The sequence below is a fragment of the Acanthochromis polyacanthus genome, chromosome 4 (genome assembly GCF_021347895.1).
Source record: "Acanthochromis polyacanthus isolate Apoly-LR-REF ecotype Palm Island chromosome 4, KAUST_Apoly_ChrSc, whole genome shotgun sequence".
NCBI lineage: Eukaryota > Metazoa > Chordata > Actinopteri > Pomacentridae > Acanthochromis > Acanthochromis polyacanthus.
The window spans coordinates 23046546-23069326 of record NC_067116.1 but is presented as its reverse complement, the minus strand read 5'-3'; the positions used below and the strand labels follow the sequence as shown (position 1 = coordinate 23069326).

General features: G+C 39.0%; 3 protein-coding genes across 4 annotated transcripts in view; 2 read left to right on the top strand and 1 right to left on the bottom strand.

The window, feature by feature from the left end:
* abca7 (ATP-binding cassette, sub-family A (ABC1), member 7) overlaps positions 1 to 6575 on the top strand; it is a 33471-nt gene extending 26896 nt beyond the window's left edge. For both annotated transcript variants that reach the window (XM_051946889.1, XM_051946888.1), the window contains 8 exons: positions 347 to 409; positions 861 to 967; positions 1060 to 1201; positions 1953 to 2087; positions 2232 to 2335; positions 2551 to 2643; positions 2967 to 3216; positions 4529 to 6575. In XM_051946889.1, coding sequence (XP_051802849.1) covers positions 347 to 409; positions 861 to 967; positions 1060 to 1201; positions 1953 to 2087; positions 2232 to 2335; positions 2551 to 2643; positions 2967 to 3216; positions 4529 to 5002 — 1368 coding nt within the window. In that variant the 3' untranslated portion in view covers positions 5003 to 6575. The remainder of the gene's footprint in view (positions 1 to 346; positions 410 to 860; positions 968 to 1059; positions 1202 to 1952; positions 2088 to 2231; positions 2336 to 2550; positions 2644 to 2966; positions 3217 to 4528) is intronic.
* Positions 6576 to 6606: 31 nt separating this feature from the next.
* On the bottom strand, positions 6607 to 10580 carry LOC110950126 (uncharacterized). Its single transcript, XM_022192539.2, has 3 exons — positions 9776 to 10580; positions 8637 to 8845; positions 6607 to 6768 (listed from the first exon to the last, which is right to left on the bottom strand). Exons 1-3 carry the CDS (start codon positions 10421 to 10423, stop codon positions 6630 to 6632), a joined length of 996 nt encoding a protein of 331 aa, XP_022048231.2. The 5' UTR covers positions 10424 to 10580; the 3' UTR covers positions 6607 to 6629.
* Positions 10581 to 12695: 2115 nt separating this feature from the next.
* On the top strand, positions 12696 to 22781 carry r3hdm4 (R3H domain containing 4). Its single transcript, XM_022192541.2, has 8 exons — positions 12696 to 12924; positions 15242 to 15399; positions 15795 to 15916; positions 16534 to 16651; positions 16729 to 16814; positions 17312 to 17397; positions 18662 to 18717; positions 20171 to 22781. The coding sequence occupies exons 1-8, from the start codon at positions 12881 to 12883 to the stop codon at positions 20272 to 20274; spliced, it is 774 nt and encodes a 257-aa protein (XP_022048233.1). The 5' UTR covers positions 12696 to 12880; the 3' UTR covers positions 20275 to 22781.

Here is a 22781-nt window from a genome sequence, read left to right as displayed (position 1 = left end):
TTGTGTGTTTTTGTTAGCTATGTAGTGTGACATCATGCCTGATTTCCCTACTGGAACTTAGAACCAATGCGTCATGTGTCTGAGAAGCACAACATAAAAACACACGTATGAAGTTAAGCAACAACTACTTCTTTGGTGATCTTAACGTTCACACAACAAGAGCTACAGTCAGCCCTCCGGTCACCAAAAACAAAACGCTTCAATACATGGGAACATGTGCACTCTGGTATAAATTATACAGCCATTAATGTAGCTGAATTTAATGGAATCAGCACAGATGCATATATACAAGATTTGTTTTTATTATCTGAATTTGATCAAATAATAGAGGACTTTTTGTTGTCAGGTCTATAAAGCAGGCAGAAAGCCAGCGGTAGATCGACTTTGTCTCGGGATTCCCCGCAGTGAGGTGAGAGATTTACACACCAAACACTGATTATGCCACAGTACCGTGAAGAAATTCACACGTTTGTATCTCTAATCAAATCAGCTCTGTGTTTCTTATCTGTCTATCAGTTGTTATCTGAGATCATTGCTAGTTATCATCATTCAGGTAATTTATTTACAGAAATTATGTTGTGATAAAACTACTAGTATTATTGCTACTATTGCTTCACACAAGGCTCCTACATTGATGTTAATGCTATTAATGTTTCTACAACTCATGCTGTAGGTTCTACAAATACCCTTACTACTTACTACTACCACTGATATTCATAATACTGTCTCAGCTACCACTACAGTAGCTTCTGCAGATAGAAAGTATCTGTTAATTTTTGAAGAAGTAACTTTACAACGTCTCTTCTGCTGTGCTTGTAGATATATTTGTAAACTGCTGCTGTTGTGTGTCTGCCCTCCAGTGTTTTGGCCTGCTCGGGGTGAACGGAGCAGGGAAGACCTCTACATTTCGCATGCTGACTGGAGACACACCTATCACACACGGAGAGGCATTCCTCAACCAATACAGGTACAGAACTTCTCCACAGATGCAGTCACTTCAACCTCTACAAAGGATTTATCATCTAAACCTCTGTCTTTAACTGTTTGTGTGCTTCTCAGTGTGCTGACAGAGATGGAGCGAGTCCACCAGCTGATGGGTTACTGTCCGCAGTTTGACGCCATCAGTGACCTGCTGACCGGCCGCGAACATCTGGAGCTGTACGCCCGCCTGCGGGGGGTGCCAGAGGAGTCTGTCACCAAGGTAACTTAATGTTAAAGAAGACCCTAAAACTGAAACTAATGAACAAGGATATGCAGGGTTTCTGCCGGGCATAACAAGCATTAATAGTCATTAAATGGATTTTGCAAAAATTAAGGCCTTAAATGGCATTAAAGATCATTAAATTTGATTCTCAGTGGCATTAGAAATTTTGTGCCATTTTCAAGAAAAATATTTGATGATAATATATAATTATAGACTGTGATTCGTCAGATATGTGCATCCGCATAAACATGCCAAAGCATAATTGCTGTGGCCGGTCAGGTACAGTTGCCAAAAATTGCATGTTTGGAAATTGGAGGAGAACTGGAAAATGGGGAAATGCACATTCCAGCAAAAATGGCAAGAAAACATGGAATTCAGAGAGTGACTGCAGCCCGTAGGTGATCCGGAGGGGGGGTTCTGGATTCAGAAATGGTGAAATGAAGGCAATTTTTTCATATAAATATCATCTTTTACAAAAAAAACTAATTTGTGGAGTTCACGGTCACAGCATTAAAATTTTTACAGTATAGCATAAAAATGGCATTAAATTTGACTGGCTGACTTCTGCAGAAACCCTGATATAGTGATGAGATGCTGCCTTTATTTAGCTTCAACCATGTACTGCGTCAAAACGTAATGAAACGGCTCATTCTAAAACTCAGTGTTTAATGTTCTGCTCTTCATAGGGGAATTTCAAATGTTCCACCAATACAGTGCCACAGTGAATAGTTTCTCTGCTGTTCTGCAGGTGGCGCAGTGGGGGGTGAAGAAGTTGGGGCTGGTTCAGTACGCAGAGCAGGAGGCTGGAGGCTACAGTGGAGGCAACAAGAGGAAACTCTCTACAGCAATCTCCCTCATCGGGGCTCCACCTGTTATTTTCCTGGTGAGGATTAAATTCGTTCAGCAGCTGAGAAGCAACGCTGAGCTTGATTCTTACCACCAAGGATGATCCTTTAAGAAATGACCATAAAGTCAATCATCTTACTGACGTGTTCCTCTTTGCTTTCACATCGGTGTCTCCTGATAGGATGAACCCACCACTGGTATGGACCCAAAAGCCAAAAGGTTTTTGTGGAACTGCATCCTCAGTGTTACCAAAGAGGGCAGAGCAGTTGTACTCACCTCACACAGGTAGGAGGAGAGGAGGAGATGGATACGAAATTAACACGGACATACATAAGATGAGGGGAATGTAATCCAAAAGAAGCCCATAATGACCAAGACAGGGGAAGATGCGCTTCTTGTTCCATCAGCGGAGCACTAAAAAGCACGACGACACAAATATTTACAGCTGAAGGTTTCGTTAAAGGGATGTTAATGGTTTTATTCTGTATGTGTTCGATCAGTATGGAGGAGTGTGAAGCTCTCTGCACACGGATGGCCATCATGGTCAACGGCAGGTTTCAGTGTCTGGGGTCTGTACAACACCTGAAAAACAGGTAACCACATGCTGTCTACACTTAACTATAAAGACATATTTAAATACATGGGTCAGTGTTGAAAATGTAAAGTATTTAGTGCATGTCTCTGGTTACTACAGAGAGTAGTAGTTTCTTCTGTCTGTAGGTATTATAGCTTTGTCAGGCTGCACAAAAGACACGTTTGAGTTCTCTCTACTTCTAGTCGTGGTTGTGCTGTTTCTATAGCGGTGCAGGACTTAATTCTGTTGTGAAAACGAGCCCACAGTGAGTAAAAATGTGACAGGGAAGACCGCTGAGATCAGAGAGGTAAACTGCATGTATTTTTTCTGTCTATCGTTCAGGTTTGGCGACGGATACACCATCATCCTGCGTTTGGCCGACACCAAAGTCGATCCGGACTCGTGTCCCGTCAACGCCTACATGATGAAGTCTTTTCCCAGCCTCCAGCTGAAGGAGCGGCACCAGAACGTGCTGCAGTACCAGCTGCCCTCACACACCTGCTGCCTGGCTCGTGTCTTCGATGTGCTGGCCAACAACTACGAGGAGCTGGGCGTCGTCGACTTCTCGGTCTCACAGACGACGCTGGACCAGGTGAGGGCGATGATGATGAAGGGTGTTATGGTCATGATGAGGTCCAGTAATGATATTTCACGTTAGACTTTCCTCTATGTATGTTAAATTAACAGCTAAGAGCAATTCACAGGTAGGGCTCAAAAGAACCAGCTGATCTGTTCACTGATGCACCAAGTAGTGCCATAAGATTTAGTTTCCTAAAGCATGTTTCTGTGACATTTAATCTCATCTGTATCTCTCTGCTCAGCTCTTTCTCAAACAAACTGACCAATTTGATTCTTCTATACACAGAGGAGTTATTTAGTTGAAGGACTCTAAGGTCTTTTACAGTAATAGCAAAATAAAAATAGGGTTCAGTCAAAAAAAGAGGAAAAGTATCAGCAATCCAACTCCACCTGGTTAGTCTATCTGAATTCATTTTAAATCTAATCCATTTGCATGTTAAATGGAAAAGTTACAAAGATGTAAAATATAGATTTGATTTGTAGTTTCAGAGATTATAATGCAGGGTTTCCACGTTCTGTACAGAAATAGAGCAAGACTTAACTCCTGATTAATCTTTGAGTCTAGTTTGCTCGGCTGTCATTTATTTAACCTTTACTTAAACATTTGGAGCAAATTCTCTTTCACAAGGACACCATGAGGACAGTATATACAACAAAACGGCACACAAAAGTTAATGTATACATCACCAAATTATACAACAAACAGACCAAGGACATCAGCTGAAAGGATTTCAGGGGATTTAAAGCTAATAGCTTCTCTGATTTCAGTAGCTTCTGCAGATTGTTCCACTTATGTGCAGCACAATAATTAAAAGTCAGTTTCACAGTGTTTGTATTAATGTGATGCTTGAGGACCTAATATTTCTGCACCACAGTACAAAGTGAAGTTGATCTATAATTAAAAAGACGTACATGACGACCAAGAAGTGTGCTTTATATATAAATACTGTTCTCTTTACGCTGTCATCAACCACCATCCAATCATCCTTTTTCTTTTATGGAAAACAACGTGTTCTTCATCTGTCCTCAGTTTTTAGCTTAAGGACAGAATGATAAACCAAATTTAATAGAAGTTGCAGAATAAATGCAAATAAATTATACAAACATTATCTGTAATGGATAAAAGGTCGACTAAACTGTTTCTCTAAACAACACAGGCCGTTTTTCTATTTAAAAATACCAACTATAGGGCACAGTTTGCCATGAGGCCAGAAACCAAACAGTTTCCTAATTAGTCTGTTTAAAATTGTCAAACTTTAGTGAACGTTTGGTTAAACTTGTAAACACAAAAACGCTGTGACACAAAAGCTACTTCATTTTTGTAGGTGTTTGTCAGCTTTGCCAAGGAGCAGACTGACGACGACCGTCTGACAGATGTGGTCGTCGGCAACGGGACAGCACAGCCGAACCTTCCCGGCCGAATCGACCCTCCCACCGTCACACCGCAACCGCCGGTCACACCTCCGCAGCCGAGCAAGTCTCCGCAGCTGCCTCGGAAATCACCTGACACCAATCCAAAAGCAGCCAAACCGAAAAAGGCAAAAGCTGGCAAGGTCAAATCTAATAAAGAAAAAAGCAGCAGCATGGCAATGGAGAGGTTGTCTCGGCCAGAGGAAAAGGCCCCGGAGACGCCTCGGATGCGTCGCAGAGGCAACAGCGAATCAGACAGCAGCAGCAACGGCAGCCTTCAGGAAGTATCCAGTAAACCTCGAGGGTCTAAACACAAAGCAAAGAGCTCAAACAAAGATCCCTCTGTTCTCTTTATAGTCGGCAGCACCTCACAGGACAGTGAAATGTGAAGTGGACCGATGCAACACAAGTGGACCAAAGACTGACTAGAGCTTGTTAACGTTTCCTGTATGTTCATTTGAACGCAGCAACGGGAGCTCTTAAGAGTCAGAAAGAAGTCAACAGTGGAAAAAATGGACTCAAGTGTTACTGTTAGAGAAAATGAGTCTTAAATGGTCAATTTAACCTCTGGAGAAAGAACCAAAAGTCCTTCATGATTGTGGCTTTGGCGTTTTATTCACCTGTTCACGCATCTGTAGCTTTCTACCTTTACATGGGCTGATGAATCTGTGTCTTCTCTCACCTCTATCAGCCCCATCTGTCAGAGGCAACGGTTTATTTTTCTTTAAAGCATATTATGCAGGACTCAGTGTTCCTCAGGACTCAAATCATTAGACCTCTTACAATCTCATCTTTGTTTTGCAAAAAGCACTTTACAAACAAAAATGCTGCAAATGTGTTAATCAAGATGATTTTATAGATCAGAAAGTGTTGGACGGGTTGTTTCAGAACAATACACAGTATCTCTAACGGGGAGAGAATTACAAGTTCATTGTCAAATACTCCTTAAATACTTCATGATGAGCTTTACAAGTGGTATTGTTTTGTAAATCCCCAAATTATTTTGTCTTTTGTCTGTAAAAAAAATGTTTTTTTTTGTTTGTTTTTGAATTCCGGCATGTTGCTGGTTAACAGTGTCGCTGGCCACTGGAGGCTGTCATGTCTGAGGGGAAACGAGTTTGTCTGGTCGTTTGTTGTTTCGTATTGAACTCATGTTTAGTTTTCACCTTTCAGTGTGGCCGTTTGTTTAGCAGTCAGACGTGCAGGCTTCCTGCTCTGGACCTAAACCTTCTGGAAACCTCACTGAATTGTGAAAATCTGAACTCGCTGAAAAAGCTGCAGACACACAGCCGTGACTCTATGGTATTGTAGCTGTAGCATAAATTCAAATACAATATGCCAAACACTCCAAACTATGTCATAGAAGCAACATTGAACAATCAGCGACACAACAACATTGCTTTTGGTCAACGGTTGTTTTTGTAATAAACTATTTATTTGTTTGTTTCTGTAAAACAAAAGACACGACGGATTGCTGAATGTCTAAAGCAGGTTGTTACTGCACTGTAATGCACTGTTCTATATTTACAGGATTGTTACTATCGTAGCTGTAGGCATGAAGAAATATAAATTATATCAGAAGGGTTTCATTCCAAAATGCAAACAGTTTTAAAGATGTGGGGCGATGTGATGACTGACTGCAGCAGGTGTCATGAGGGCTGAAAGGCTCTCAGCAGCTCTGGTTACTCGCCTCTTTCCCACATTTTCTGCCCCCTTCATCTGGTTAAATGTACTAAAATGTGCTGAAATAACGCTCACCCGAAACTTTTTGCTGGATCTAACGAAGCTGGATGTCTCATTTTGGAATGAAAGTCTGTACCAGTGAATGTACAGTTCTACTTGAACGTTTATTTATCTATGCATCATCAGATGTGTTTTATGTCCTGAAAATATGCTCATATAGAAAACAGTGTCTGTTGTGAATGTTTTATCCTGAAAGAAAATAAAAATGTTTGATTTCCAGTACCATTTTTAAAACGTTTTATGAATTCAGTTTGTTGTTGTTTTTTTGTCAAGTCATTGCAGCGTGTTGGAAGTCAGGAAGTTTCTCTTGGTCATGGTGAGGATCAGTGGAGGTTTGACTGCAGGAAAAAGTGGAGGGAGCCTCTGTCTGTTCACTCTGCAGCCACCAGCTGATGCTTCTGGAACAGCTCCTCTGAATAAAAAGACAAATCATATTTAATCCTAGCACTGAATCATTTATTTGACACTGTTAGCTATCAATACATTAACAAAACTCCAAAATTTGGAGCAATAAATATCATTAGATTGAACCATTTCCCCAATAACACAACATATAGCTGATTTGTTGGGTTTTTTTTAAGTATAAGGTTGTTTGGTTTATGAGAGAGGACATATTGCTGCTTTTAAATGAAGTCTTAGATAATCATAGTAAATAATAACATCCACACATTTCCATCAGACCAAGTCCAGTTTTTCCCATCTTATTGTCGAGGCTATTAACCCTTGTGTCATCCTGCGGGTCAAAATTGACCCATTTTAAAAATTGAAAATGTGAAGAAAAAAATTTCACAGTGAAATTTCTGATGTCCACATTTTCAACATTTTTGGGAAATCTTTGAAAATTTTTTGGTGGATAAAAAGAAATGTTAAAAATGTTTCTTAAGAACATTCACAAAAAATCAACCAAAATGCAGCGAAATTTGGTGGATTTTAGTTGATTTTTATGTGAATGTTCTTAAGAGAATGTTAAAATTTTACTGATATACATGTAATCACTTTAGATATTTTTAGGATTTTTTTAAAAGATTTTAACTCATTTTTTGAAAATATTTACAAGAATTGTGACAAATCTTGACAAATTTGGTTTTTTAAATAAAAATTTTAAGGGAAACTTTTACGGAATTATTGGAATTTTCTTCCTGAAGGTTTTGAAAATTTTCAGAAATTTGGGGAATTTTTTGGCTGAATTTTTGGATTTTTGTCAGACAAGGAAACAATATTTGTTAGTGCCCATAAATGAGGACAACAGGAGGGTTAAATACAGAGTATTTACACCTCTGTAGAATAGCTGACATTCTAACGATGGCTTCAAATGCCATGAAAGAGGTTAATTTCTACTTGTACTGAGCGAAATTTGGAAGACAAGAGGCAACGTAATTTTCATGTGATTTTCATGTCATGCAATGTCATTCATCTATAAAATACAATAATAAAATGTCGGGTCCTCAGTAGAGGTACATCACCAAGAGCTAACATTTGGGATGTTCCATTAAACATGAATGGGTCAATGCATAATTGTGGGACTTATTGTAACATAGTTGACATTTCTGCTGTTTTCAGGCCTAAAATCAACATATAACCAAACACCACATGACATTTTTCGATAAAGATTCTTCTAAAATATTATATATACAGTTGAAATTTAAAGTTAATAAAGATATTGTAGTAAACATGTTGACCTGCGATAAATCCACACTTGACTCACTCAATATTTTATATTAAATAACCAAGGAAGCCTTGGAGTCTTGCCGGGCTTTTCTTCAGGAGGAAATGACATCATGTGGAGCAGGTCATGCGATCTGGAATTAACACACTTCCTTCAGAGGTGTTTTTGTAATGGGTAACTTAGTTGTAAGTGATTTCTCAGACTCAGATACAATTTGTTATTTTCCATAAATAATTTGATATATTGCCAATAAAGAAGTATCTGTCATGATTATCTCAACTTAATAAAAAGAACACAATCAAAACAATTTTTGAATAAGCTCATTTTATTATGATTTAGCTAATTAAAAGGTGGTTGCTATTAAATTCGGACGATTACTTAGTTGACATTTCAGTAATATCCAGTCATTTTTATGAAGTGATTGTTTCCATAATAACTAATGATGGAATTTTTTACTTTTCATAAAAATGTTTGCAAGATGTATCCGAAGTCCCTCACTTATATATTGACCCAAATAACTCTGTGATCTTAGCAGAACACCTCTATATTCCACCTAGAACGTACAATAAAGAACAGCATTCAGCAGAATTGTACCAAAAATCCACCAAACATACAGTTTAGCTACGTTTCCATCCTGCTGTCTGACGCTCGTCTCTCTGAAATGTTGTTCTCTAACAGCCAATAGGAGGCTGTCAGACTGGACTGGTCTCCACAGAGCTTCATCAGTGCCTCTCCTCTTCCTCCCCAGTTTCTGAGTGACTGTCTGCAGCAGAGCGTCCAGGCTAGACAGGGAGATGTCAGGAAGACGGAACTCAGCAGACCTCTGCACACAGAAGAGGTAAAAAAAACAAAACAAACACCTCATGCTCAGTTTTACAGCAGAACTCAAATGATTTTTTTTTTTAAATTCACTCTGTGTTGTTCTAGTTTGCTTGTTTGTGTTTTTGAAATGTCTCAGAATATGTAGCTGCTGTTGGTGGCTTGAATATACCATCGTTTCTGTTGTTCGGTATTATTTACTGTCCATAGGTTTCATTTTAAACCCGGCTTTAAGAGTTTGTTATGAGCCATTTAGTTACTAATGTCATCTTTAACATTTGTACACATTTAATGGTAATAAATGCAATAAAAATCCTTGATGTTTCTTAGGATCTGTTTCAATAATCTAACCAAATTAAAGGACGAAACAGAAGATCCCCACTGCAATTCATCACAGAATCTATGTGTGGACATGAATCATTGTTCAAGAAGCTGCTACGATGTCCAGCTTTTAAAAACTACTTCTCCATGCAAACTTTATGAATCATGCCAGAAGTGGTTGTTGATAAAGACTGATATGATTTCTTCAGGGAATCCCAGGGACTAATTATTGGACTTCCAAATTGAGAGACAGTTTAAAAAAAAAAAAAGGGAACAGGAAAGCTTGAAATATCATGTGCCCAAAAACACTGGATCCTACACAATCCAAAACACAACTGTCACTGTCTTTTAAACTCCACATTGTAGTTTCTATTCCAGTTTTTCTTTTTTCCAGTCTTCAAATTTAAGCTGAGATATCCACTAAAACAACCAACACTCTGCAAAGGTTCTCCACAAACTGACCTTGATGAGTAAACTCAGTGGAGTTTCCGTTTCATCTCTTAAAGCTGAGGAACCTCACTGTCTGTCAGGATTTAAGAAGCAGCTAAAAGGCATTTCTGATAAGAAACATGACACTAAACATTACAAGCCGTCTGGTTTTTAGGTGACTCACACTTTTAGAGAACAGAGGATTGTCTATCCAGGGCCTGCTGTCTGACACTTCTCTACCTGCTCCATCACTTCTACAGTCGTTTGTTGTAACGGTTCCAGAGATGTGTGTTTCTTGCGGGCATGAAACGATGGGAGGAAGTGGTGTGTGACTCCTCTTAATCTTCTGACATTCACAGCACCCAGGAGCTGCTTTTAGTTGAGTCATTGGCGGCAGCACAAACCGAGGACTCACTGATGGTTTGGTTTCTGTTGTTCCTCTCGAAGCTAATCCTAAATAAGAATCTCCAGAATCGTGTTTCTGTTCCTCTGATTTGCAGACAGATGGCTCTTTCTTGCTGCTGTTTTCTGCTTCCTTTTCACTTTGGCAGCTGTTGCCTTCTTCTGTCTCTTCCTCCTCCACAGGCTCCTTAGCTGAGGCCAAAACAGACATTAAGTCGACACAAAGCCTCAATATCTTCCCTGATGTCTCACATGTAGTCGGACCTTTGTTTGAGGTGGACCTGCTGTTTGTCTCTTTGATCTTCTCCTTTGACTTCATAGTTCTTGTTGATTTCTTCACTTTGCTCACAATCAGTGGACCAGAGTCTGGTTCAGGTTTTTCTAATGTTACCATCCATGTCTTCTTCTCTTTCCTCATTCTAAAATTCATGTAAAAATATTGTTGAGAATCATCTCCGATATCGTCCAAACATCTCTTTATAACTTTATAAAAACCAAAAGCCTCTCTCTCATATACCTATCCGGCCAAGCTCCCTTTCTGAGAGTGAGAAACATTCCCAACAATCAGAAGACTGAGCCCTATTAAACCTGCTGTTATGGCAACACACACACACAAACTCCAGTCACCCTTAATGAGAAGAAAAAAGTCTAGTTAAATCAAAACAGGAACAAACATCAGAATCAGAACCAATCCAAGACGATGGATTTGAAAGATGATGGATGTGGCAGAAGCTTTATTTTGAAGTTTAACTGGAATTTTTGTTTGCTGAGGTGGGACAAAGATTGTCTATTAGCAAGATGACACACTCAGGAGATTGAAAAAGCCTCATCCACTCTGCTCATACATCTTTGGATCTCTGTGTTAGATTTAAAATGCATGACGAGCCAATTAAAAAAAGAAAAAATGACATTACCCTGTTCATGTTGATTATTAGTGAGAGGTGGGGAATTCTTCAAAGGTACCAACAACTCCTCAAATAAAATAAATTCTTGTTTCAATTCATCTTCAAAACGACCGGATCAGTTTCGTAACATCACAACATGTCAGTGCAGTCTGTGGCCTGTTCCGCTGCCATTAAATGACTAAAAAATACAGTTTTAAAACTGAGAAGTAAAATGAATAAGACTACCAAACCCTCCACTACCAGATTGGTTGAATTATAGGTTTTCTAATACACACAAGAAGAAGAAAACAAGCAGAATCAGTGATTTTCTGTCTAGTAATAGGTTTATTGTTCACTACACAGAGAGTTTAAACAAACTGAACTAGACATAGTCGCAGAATTCATTAACTTATTCTTTATTCTTTTGTTTTTAGTCTTTTTTTTCTGATTCTCTGCTCATGGTCAGGAGCTACATGTCCCGCTCATATTAAACCCACCTACAGTCTCTGTTCTGTCTTTTGTTATGAACATTCTGGCCTTAAAAAATATCTTCTGAGCAGACAAAATAACCTTTACAAAATAGGTTACATGAAGAATTTCCTCACAAATCTAGCTTATGTGATTATGTATTTCTGCACACATATTGCATTTATGTAAACACATAGTTTAAATTGGCCTAAATAGCTCTACACTTCATTATATTTCACTGACATAACTTACCACTAAAGTATTTCATGTCAAAGATTGTTTGCAGGTCTTTGTGTGATTTGTGTGCATGTAATGTGGTCTTAAATATACATTTTCTAGTATAGTCTCAATGTTTTTTATATTAGTTGTTAATAACTCTGTTTTATGTCTACTTTTATTTACCATTATGTTTCTTATTTTTGATGTAATAATAATAAAATACAGTTAAACTAAAAGTATTTGCTACATATACAGTTGTACATAGTACAGTACATAGTAAAATGTTTAGTGTATGTGATCTGGCTTGGACACACAAACAAAGTAGGAGTGCAAAAGAGACAAAACAAAGAGCCTGCATAGGTCAAGATACCCAGCATAGCTCAAGATATCCAGAAACTTCAGTATTTGCAGCCTGGAATCGGTATTTAAAACCAGAAGAAGGAGCGCTATCACAGGTCCTTCATCCCATCTGCTGTAAGACTGTACAACATCAGCATCACTGGCTGATGGTAACATAAATTGGACTCGCATCATAACATCCTAACCCATAAAATTTGCACGGCAATTCTTGCACTGCTGCATCTTTGCACTTTTTAAGACTTGTTTTTTACAAGCCACTTTATATTGTGTTGTTTACAGTGTGCCAGTACCGTACTTATTAATTTTCATTGATCATCCCTGTACATATTGTTAATATTATTACTATTTTATTATTATGTTATTACTATTACTGTGTTTATTGCTAAATAAGCTTACTATAACGATGTGAATTTCCCCTTATCGTATATCAAAATGTACATTTTTAAATATAAAATGGCTACAGAATAGAATTCAAATATGAAGAGTCTCTTGCAGTGTTGTTGTGATGTATAAATATAAATATGTGAGTGTAGAATGTGTAGGCAATGTATGTAATGATAATAACAGTTGTTATAGTTATCATTATTATTATCTTACTACTACTACTACTACTATTGCTACTACTATTCATAATGATAATAATAATTAGTAGAAGAAGAAGAAGAAGAAGAATTCAATAAATGAATAAATAACACATCTTCTGTTGATGTTGAGTGGGACAGAGTGAGTGCTCTTACTCTTCTCTGTGTTTGTGGAGGACAACGGCTATTTCTGTGCTGCTGATTCCGCCCACAGTGAAGCTCGCAGCCAGCCAGCAGCTAGCTGCTAACCTGAGAACCTGCCGAACACTGCCACTGTTTTAACTTTTGTTTTTCGCCACCAACTCTGCTCGTTTTTTACACTTTTCTGAAACACGCAGTCGCTGGGACCTTTCCGTTTGTTTTTGCTTGAATAAGATGGTCGTTTTGACAAACAGCAACAATGAAGAGCAGGATTATATGTGAGTGAAACACACCAGTTCTGTTACGAAAGCAAGCTAGTTAGCGTTAGCCGGAACTACTACTGAGTATAACGTAAATAGCTAGCTTTAGCTTCGGGAGTTGTAGTCGCTTTTCGCTGGGGTCAAATTCAGTCAGCTTGCTGTTTATCGACATATTTTGGCAAACTTTCATTTGCTGGTTTGTTCAACGTAAATATTCAGATTTTAACAGGCAGTTTAACACTGTCCTTGTTAGCATTTAGCAGCTAGCTATTAAGCTGACCTGTTCATATTGTGGAGGCTTTAAATCACTACACTTCCACCATATCACAGTGTTACTACCAACATATTTAGCTGACAAGCACTGCTCGTACTCAAATCACGTCCACGTTTCATTGCTTTTTGGTTCAATGCAAAAATCAAGTTGCAAAGAGGATAGCATATGTTTAAAGGGCAAATGCTAAACATGTTGTCCAACCTGTGTTTAGCTATCTGCTTGCTCATTAATGTCAAGTTTGCTGAGGTTTACACGTCAGAGTGACATTTTGGACACACCTAGCTAACCCAGGCAGAGGTTACATCATATGATATAGCTGATGACCTGCAGGACACAGGCGAAAAATTGCATCAGCTGGCCAAGTTGGCAACTGAGAGGCAGAAAACCCAGCAGAGGCGGTCCTCACACAGCACCCACTGACCTACATCTGAGGCTGCTGCAGGATGCTCTGCTCCATTTAAACACTGCAGAGACAAACCAGAGGCAGCAGAGAACAGAAAGGGAAAAATATCCATCCCACTCGAGCTGGTGATCATCAGCTTTCATCACTGTTTGATGTAGTCATCCTGTCTGTTACCTAGACCCTCCAGAAAAACGCGATTATGCGATCGCATGAATTCCCGCATTAATCACCAAAATGCCGCTGATTATGTGGGGGTCAATTGTTTCCCAAAAGGCCGCATAATCCCCGCAAAACAGCGCATAATTCCCGCAAAAATCTCACATTTCCACGAAAAAAGAGAAATATGCGGGTCCCGCTTGATTTCACAATTTCCGCATAAAATGAGAAAACTATAACCAATATAAATGGAGTTGTGAGTGAGTTTTTATGTGACGCCCGGCCTGACGTCATCAGTTCGCGCATTCACACACACACTAGAAGCACGAGCTGATGCGGAGTGTTGCGGCGCCAGTGTTGCCAACTTAGCGACTTTGTCGCTAAATCTAGCGACTTTCCAAAGCGTCCTAGCGACTTTTTTTGTCAAAAGCGACTAGCCACAAATCTAGCGACTTTTTCTGTCGTTTTGGAGACTGACAGGAAAACTCGGATCATTCTGCAGTTACTGTGTTTTCAACAAGCAGCAGGTGCTGCTGTGAGCATCTCCCCCTCCCAAAGCACAGGCTGTCAGTCCAGTAACCCCGCAGTAGTCCCAGTGTCTGATTAGAGGACACATCCCTCCGCGGCCAGACGACAGGTGAATTGCGCATATTTTTGCATATTTCACAACTATTCGCATACTTTGCAACTTTCCGCAATTTCCCCGCATAAATGGCATAAAAACCCCGCATATTTATTCGCATAATCAAGGATTTTAGCCCGCATAATCAAGGATTATTGCCCGCGTTTTTCTGGAGGGTCTAGTACCGATTACACTGTAACATTCAGTAGCTATGCTGTAAATAAGCTCTTGTTGGCTTCAAAGCAACAATGTTTGGACTGGGCAAAGTAGGAACAACAATTATTCATTGAGGTGAATAAGAAGTAGGTCACAACAACCTCTTTATCTGTACACCCTGCGCTAGATTTTCTGAAATGTAAATGCATCAAAATCCAAGCTGGAAGGAAAACAGAAATCTTCAATATATCTTACTTTGGGCTTAATATTTCTGAAGTATCTGAATACTTTACGAAAGGTCATTGTTCAGTGTCCTTACAAGAAATACTGTGATTTCTGACATTTGTCTAAATTATGTGATTCTTCACAAGTTGTAAGCATGTACCCTCAACCTTAACAATATGCAGAACAAACCAGATGGTGATTATTCGACAGATGTGGCAACATTGGTCATGATTTTAGTTTGAGTGGTAGTTTTGTCATTTTTTTCCACTAAAGAAAAACACATGCAAATGTTTTTTGCTGTTTTTTTAAAATTAAAAGTAGAAATAACAGAAAGACAGAAGAACCAGTATGAGCAGCAGCAGTTTGCAGAAAATGGCTTAACTTTCTCTTTTAACATGTCAAACAGCTCACCTTAATCAGATATGAAGATCTAGTAATTTCCTTTAAGGGTGTGAGACTAAATTCAAGTAATTTGATATGTTGTCCTTTATTTTCCCAGCCTGATAGAGGAGCGGAAGTGCTCCTCACTGCCTAGCTCTCCTGCCAAGCGAGTGTCTCCCGCCAAAAGGAAGCAGTTCTACATCAACCAAGCCATCCGCAACTCTGACCTCACTCCTCGGGCCAAAGGCAAGAAGAGCCTCCGCCGACAGGAGAACAGTAAGCTCTCATTTCATGTGATCAGATTAGAAGATGCTGGCTTCCGCTGCAGCCTGAACAATGCTGGAAAAGCAGTTAAAGAAGGAGTGCTTGCCGTTTATACACATCATTGTCTGTTTGCTGCGTCGGTGGAAAAATTCTTTCATGAAGCCTTTTGTGGCTTCCAGAGGTGAAAGATGAAGCCTGGTAAATTAAGCCAAGTAAAGTCATTAGTGCACAAATGAACTTTGTGTTGGAACTGCAAATAAAGTGCCTCCAGCAATGAAAGTAGCATTTTCAATGACTATGCTAAAAATGTATGTCTGATTAGCAACACTTGAAATCCATAAATCTGTCCCTACAGTTTTGCCTATATAATCACTACCATTCTGTCTCTGCTCTCCTCTGAAAATCAGCACGCTTTCTAACTAATCTACTTGAGAAGGATGAGTGCTCCAAAGATGATCTGGAGGTCTGCAGTAACCCGGCCATCCCATCAATCTTCACTGAGGCCTGCACCAACGGAAACTACATAGAGGTACACATCTGCTTCACCCATCAGTGACCCTGGGTGCAGATTTGACATTTTTCCTTGCAGGACTAGGAACTGTATAGGGGCAGATGCATCCAGTCAGCTCATAATGTCCTTAAAATGTTTATGTACTGTGTAAGTAGGAGGTTTATGGATGTGGTTAAAGAGGACATGAAGGTAGTTGCTGTGAGAGAAGAGGATGCAGAAGACAGGGTTAGATGGAGGCAATTGATTCGCTGTGGCGACCCCTGAAGGGAACAGCCAAAAGGAAAAGCAGAAGAATGTGTAAGTAATGGTTTAATCGACAGCTTCTACATGAAATAAAGTATCTGTGTTGATCCTCAAGGAGCTGCTTTAAAAATCAGTTTTAAAGAAATGTAAACTGTGTTGGTTTCACTCCTGAATTGGAAATCGTTTGATTTCAGTCTTGGCTGAGCTTTAGCAAGTCTTGGTGCCATCCTGCAGATTGTTAAATTTAATTGAAAAATGTTTGTTGACTTTGGAGATTTCTGAGTGAAAACATCCTACGACCATAGTGACATTCTGATTAACTAATTTTTTTATTTTTTACCAAAGACATAAGTTTCCATACTGACTTGTTATTCGTCGTCCTGTTGTTTCAGCCGTGGAATGACTTCATGAACTGCTCCGGTGAGGAGCAGGAGAGGCTGCTGTCTCTGCTGGAGCTGGAAGAGGCCAAGAAGAAAAATGCCAACCGACTCCTCAAGGACCAGAGGAATGGTGAGCGTCTCAGTTTGTTGGTTGGCTGCTTGTTTCATGTGCGGCTGTTTGGCTGACTGTCATTTATCTCTCCACAGTAAATCCTGCCTTCACAGCTCAGGACTGCTTCCAGAGAATCGATCGCAGGCTGCGAGCAACTCTGAAACGGAAACAAATCCCCATGGTGAGTGTCATCTTGTCTTCTAAACTGTCACTGTGTTTGAAATGTAAACATTTATTCACTGATAACTGCTTGAAGAAACGTTAACCTCATGATTTCTGTCACATTTTTACTCGTCTGTCCTCCCTCTACATCTTTTGTTTCTTCTTTTAGATACTTTAGTTGTTTTCATGATTAAGTGTTTTTTTCTTTGTCTGATAAAATTACTGAAAGTTGTGAAAGACTTCTTACATCCTAGTTTTCTAGAAAAAAGGAGATTGTCTTTAAATATCATACTTTGTTCAATAATGGTCCAAATCCAGATAATCTGAATGTGAATTTATAAATGCAGTTGCTTAATTGTTTTGAATGATGGAAGATGATATACAAACACGTGAGAGCAGGAAGGAATGGTTAGTCACGGACGCCCACTGCTGAAGTTCAGTATTTTTTTTTCGAGCACAAACCCGGAGATTAAACCTCCTTCCTTCCACCCACTCTGTTTTCTTTCCTCCTCACAGGGAACGCTGGAAGTTCTTGAGGGAAATCTTGTGAGCTTCTTTAATGCTCATCCTCACTCTGTTTACACAACCAACCTCACCAGCAGGTAGAGATTTTCCTTCTTTAACGATTCTGTAATCTTCTTTCTAAATACTTAGAAGGCATTACAAAGTCTTAAAAAGTATTTGTACGCGTTTCTTTTTTTTCTTTTTTTTAAACCTATGGAGATGCTTCAGTTTGAACTACCAGAGTAGGTATTTTATGACTCATGACCTGGTGGAGTTCACTGAACTTGACTGACTTGCAGTGAAAAACAACAAACTCAGAAGTGGAAAAACAGCTCAGACAGCAGGGGAGCAAAACAGAGAGTTAATTAACTGAACTGACACATTATTAAAATTGACTAACAATGATGCAGTGCATAAACGCACAGTTCCTGCTTTTTGCTTTTCTACAACAATGATTTTTCTTCCTCAGTTACACTAGTGTCGTGATGTGTCATAGATGAATGTCTTACAATGTTTAAAGTGTCACTGAATCACTGCATTTTAATATTATGACACCATTGTTATCATTAGCAACATATGGCTATATTATTACATCATGAGTTACTCTGTAATTCCACACCCTTTCTAAAGTAGGGGAAAATGTATTCAGCATTATTGCTATATACTGATGATTTATGGAGTGTATTGAAGTCTGTGTTTATTTAAAAGCTCTTAAAAAGGCTCACTTTTAACTTGGAGAATCCTGCAGAAGTACGTTCACAGGTTTCCGGTACATAGAAACAAATAAATTCTATCCAATTTAAGTTTTTGAAAATGTAATCAGAGGTCTAAAATGTGCAGAAATGATATGTATTAATGAACATTAATACATATGGAAGACGTTTTAGTCTGTGTGCTCAATTTTAGCTCTCGTCCTTCAGCGGTGGTTATGATAAAGATGTAGAACCACATCTTTGGCACCTGATAGTCCTCTAAACTTATAAATGTGTTAGTCAGACTTACTTCCTGGATCATCTTTCGTGTCCCATCGGTGCTTGAAATAACAAAACCCCACCTACGCAGCGCTTTGGATTACATTAACACACTTTAATGTCTGAGCCCCTGACAGGTATGCAGGCAGAGAGGCCAGACTGATGGATCCTTGTTGTGTTTCTCCACCTGGAAAACCAGTTTATATTTGATTACATGAAATCCTTAATGAGTCACACAAACAAGTGGAGTCACTGCAGTAGCAGGAAAACAACACAAACAAAAACAAGATGTCATACTTAGTTTAAATCAAGCTGATTGTAAATGATTGCAGAACACAGAAGAGGCGAGGAGTGGAAAGTCATGTTTCTGCTGTTTGTGTTTCTCAATCAGCTTTGAAAGACTGCTGCTTCACGCCATCTGCCAGTATATGGACCTCGTCTCTGCAAGTGAGTAGAAATAATGCACAGCAGATACATTGAATCAGTGTCAGTCAGAGCGTTCCACCATGAATACAAATCTTTTTAAAACATTGAAAGATCAATCCTTAAGTCTGGTTGTGTGTGTGTGTGTGTGTGTGTGTGTGTGGGGGGGGGGGGGGATCTCATTACTATGTCGTATGTCCAGTGATGCAGTTTCTGAATTAATACTCTATTTAAAAGCAGTAATGTTTCCCAAGTGTTAAATACATGTGTGGTGGTGTATTCTGAGTGGCTTCTTCTAAATGATAGTTTAAAAATTACCAGGACAGAAAATATGGATTTTGAAAAATTTGACAGAAAATACCAGCAGGCAAAAATGTTATAGAGCAGGGATGTCAAACTCATTTTAGTTCAGAGGCCACATTCAGCCCAATTTCATCTCAAGTGGGCCGGATCAGTAAAATCAGAGCATAATAACCTATAAATAACCACAACTCCGAACAATTTCTCTGTTTTAGTGCAAAAAGGAACATTCAGAAAATGTTCACATTTAAGGAATTATCTTTATACAAAACATTATGAACAACCTGAAAACAAAAAGAGACAAAAAAGTTGCAAAACATTCAAGAAATGGACAAATGGGACAAAAACGAGACACAAAGCGACAAAAACGATACACAAAACAATGAATGAAGCAAAACACAAAATGACAAAGTAAGACACAACAGACACAAGCGAGACAAAAAGGAACCACAAAACAACAAAAATGAGAAGCAAACCGACAAAAACATGAGAAACTACAAAACTGAGACAAAAACTACAAAAACAGGACAAAACATTACAATAATCAGACAAACTGACAAAAACGAGTCACAAAACGGCAAGAGCGAGAAACAAAATAAAAATGAGACGACGCAAAGCAAAAAAAGAGACAAAAATGAGACAAAAAAAGACACAAAATGACAAAACTGAGACAAAAAATGAGAGGCCAGAAACAAAATGGACAAAAACATGAGACAAACGACAAAAGTCAGACAAAATATAACAAAAACAAGCCAAAATATTACAAAAATGAGACAAACATGGCAAAAGAACAATGAACAATGTAGTAGGCTATTTTACTGTATAATCAAAACAACTTGTCATGGTCTAGGAATTATTTTAAATTTATAGTTTCACAAAATTACAAATTACAGTTAATGTCTTCTCTGTAATTTTTACACTTTACAAAGTCGGATTGGGCCGGACTGGACCCTCTGGAGGGCCGGTTTTGGCCCACGGGCCACATGTAGACACCCCTGTTATAAAGTATTCTGACATAACCAAAGAACAGAAACAATTGTACTAAAGCGTTGGACATTTGAAAATATTTATAGACGCATCTCTATTTACGTAATCCTGTTTGCATAGCCTGGCAGTACTGACAAAGCCAATAGAATGTGTTATGAGAGTGATCACAGTCTGTTTGTTGGACTTTCAGGCACCGACTGCAATGGGTCACGTCAGACCGAAGTGGTCAACAAACAAGAAGAGTTTCTGCCTCCTCAACATCTGCTGTCTGCCTACCTGGAGCAGATGTGCTGAGACGACCAGGATCTGTTTCCACACTTCCTCCACAAGATTCTGCTGCAGGCAGGAGCTCTGTGAAATGTAGATATGATGTGCAGTCTGTACGCAATGTCTGTAACGTCGACTGACCTCAGCAAGCGGAGCAGAAAAGATTCCTGCTTCCGTTTTCTCTGGTTGGTCTCTGCCTGTAGTAAATTTCCCATTAATTCTATACATAAACAAACCATAGTTCATCATAACAAGTTATAAGAAGATTGAAAGTTACATGTCTAAAAGTTACATTTACATAAAAGCATACTAACTGTAGGCTTGTATGTTGGTTGGAGTTAGTGTACAACTCTTAGCACAGCATCTGAGGCTGATAAAGTATAACTTAACCTGATAAAAGTCTGTCAAGCTACTGTGCACAGAATAACCCTTTAGCTGTTGGCTACTTGACCTCTCCTCTCACACCATCAGGCAGAATTTTACATTTTCTGCCCTACTGGTGAAGATTTAGAAGCAGCAGGGATGTCAAAACAGATTTTCATCCACCGAGCAGTGTTTTCTGGTGTTACAGCATCACTGAGCTCATGAGTACAATTACTTACCTTTCGCAAGTTGTAGGCCTTACTCGTACAGATATAGTGAAGCTCACTAGCTCTCTGGGACAATGTAAAAGTAACTTCTTTCAAATTACACTTGCTGACAATGATTGAGAGTTATTTATGAGCTGTTAAACCTCAAAGCAGGAGGTTAATAAACAAGTTGGCTCAAGCTGTCCCTTTTCATAATGCTAAAAAAAAGCATTTCACAGCCTTGTCAGTGTGACGTACTGCTTTATAACTGCACAAATGTAAAGTAGTAATGACGGTCTCACAGCTGTCACAAGTAATGAAATGATGATTCTTTAATGAGTTTAATACCTAAATGATGTCAGGGTAGCCAGCTGCACATCCACCTATCTATAAGCTGTACCTGCTTTATCCTGTCAAGAGGGGCAGCGGTGGACCAGATCATATCCCATTTGAGTTTTGGGCAAGAGGCAAGTCAACAGCATCACATCACTTGACAAAGAAAGCACAGTCTGTACCGACAATAATACCTAAAAATGCTAGAAAATTTACTGTATAAGCTCCAAGATCTGCAGCTGTGTCTGTGCTGTAAGGAGCTTGTAGTGCTGATAACAGATCGCAGCGTGTAACGGACCACTCTTAGCTGAAATCCATCACTGCCTGAAAGATTCGTCTGTAGGATTTGTAGAAGTAGTGAGGTATGAAGCATGAATATTAGTAATCTCTCTATATGCACACACGTCCCTCATCATAGGTAAGAAGTAAGTGTCTCTTTGATATTGCTTGGGAAGTAAATTCACAATCATTTGTATGATGTAGAAGACGGATCTGCTTTGAGGATTTTTAATGTTTTATTTCTGCTTTCTTTGTCTCTGCCTGGTACACCGACACCCTGTCTGTACTGGACGTGCTGTAGTTGTTACTTAACAAACGATGCACGTACAGTTAAACCAATCATACTGTCTTTATCAAATATGTTACGGCTGTGAACCAACTGACTAACAGCGGCCACAGGCTTCATGTAAAAGTCTGGTACACATTAAGCCCAGTAGCTGGTGCTGTTGTGTTGCTTCTTTCACTGCTCGCTGGCGTAGACAAGGTGTCGGTGTTTCTTTCTGTAACAGCCACTATTCAAAGATAAGGAACTATATTACTGTTAGAAACTGTAAGTGTCAAAGTACATGTAGATGTATTCAAGGATTTTTCTCAAAGCGCACAGTGCTCTCTCAGTTTACATGCAACTGCAACTTTTACAGCCTCTTTTGTGCATTTGTGTGATTTACAAGTATACTGTATACGCAGTAGATGTGTTACACTGACACAAAAATAACATTTTAGACTTTTTTGATGGTTAAAAAACCCGCTGAGCTTTGACTCAGGTGCATTTCATCTCAATAATAACATTTACAACCCCGGAAAGCACTTCTGCCTTACAAACACAACTTTCTATGTTTTGTCTGTACATATATTTCTACATTTGTACTTTACAGGATTTTGGAAGCGCTTATCCAGGTTATTTAAAATTACAAACTCTAATCCCTAGTTTCTTTTTATGCTGCCGTCGACAGTGTAACAAAACTTGACATGTTGGTGCATTTTGTAAACAACCAAAGTTTGTGTGCTTGTTGAGTGGAAATCCGACTTCTCAGGCTTTCGACTTCTCACTTTGAATGTCACGTAGTGGTTTCACATGGTGTAATTTTCTGTGTACTGTATCCTCTCTCGAGATGAGCTTGTTTGGATTATGTCCATCCCAGCACCCTGGGGCGCTGCCAAATTTTTAAACCGTAGAAGTAGTCGTGCTGTAAATATAAAACCTGATTAACGGAGTTGTGCCAACGTTTGGATTGAAAATGCCTAAATAGTCTGAGAGCTTTATACACTTAACTGAGACGTCTTTGTGTATACATGATATGTGCGTATTTATAATTATCCCTATTAAAAGACTTCAGATATTTTTTCCTCTTA

Excerpts from the sequence above, each read along its gene's own strand:
- LOC110950126 (XM_022192539.2), bottom strand. The coding sequence starts at position 10,423 with ATGAATTTTAGAATGAGGAAAGAGAAGAAGACATGGATGGTAACATTA. Across the intron at positions 8,846-9,775 it reads ATCCTCTGTTCTCTAAAAGT|AGGTCTGCTGAGTTCCGTCT; the intron begins GTGAGTCACCTA and ends TTCTGTGTGCAG. Across the intron at positions 6,769-8,636 it reads GATGGAAACGTAGCTAAACT|AGGAGCTGTTCCAGAAGCAT; the intron begins GTATGTTTGGTG and ends CTTTTTATTCAG.
- r3hdm4 (XM_022192541.2), top strand. The coding sequence starts at position 12,881 with ATGGTCGTTTTGACAAACAGCAACAATGAAGAGCAGGATTATAT. Across the intron at positions 15,400-15,794 it reads CCTCCGCCGACAGGAGAACA|CACGCTTTCTAACTAATCTA; the intron begins GTAAGCTCTCAT and ends TCTGAAAATCAG. Across the intron at positions 17,398-18,661 it reads ACAACCAACCTCACCAGCAG|CTTTGAAAGACTGCTGCTTC; the intron begins GTAGAGATTTTC and ends TTTCTCAATCAG.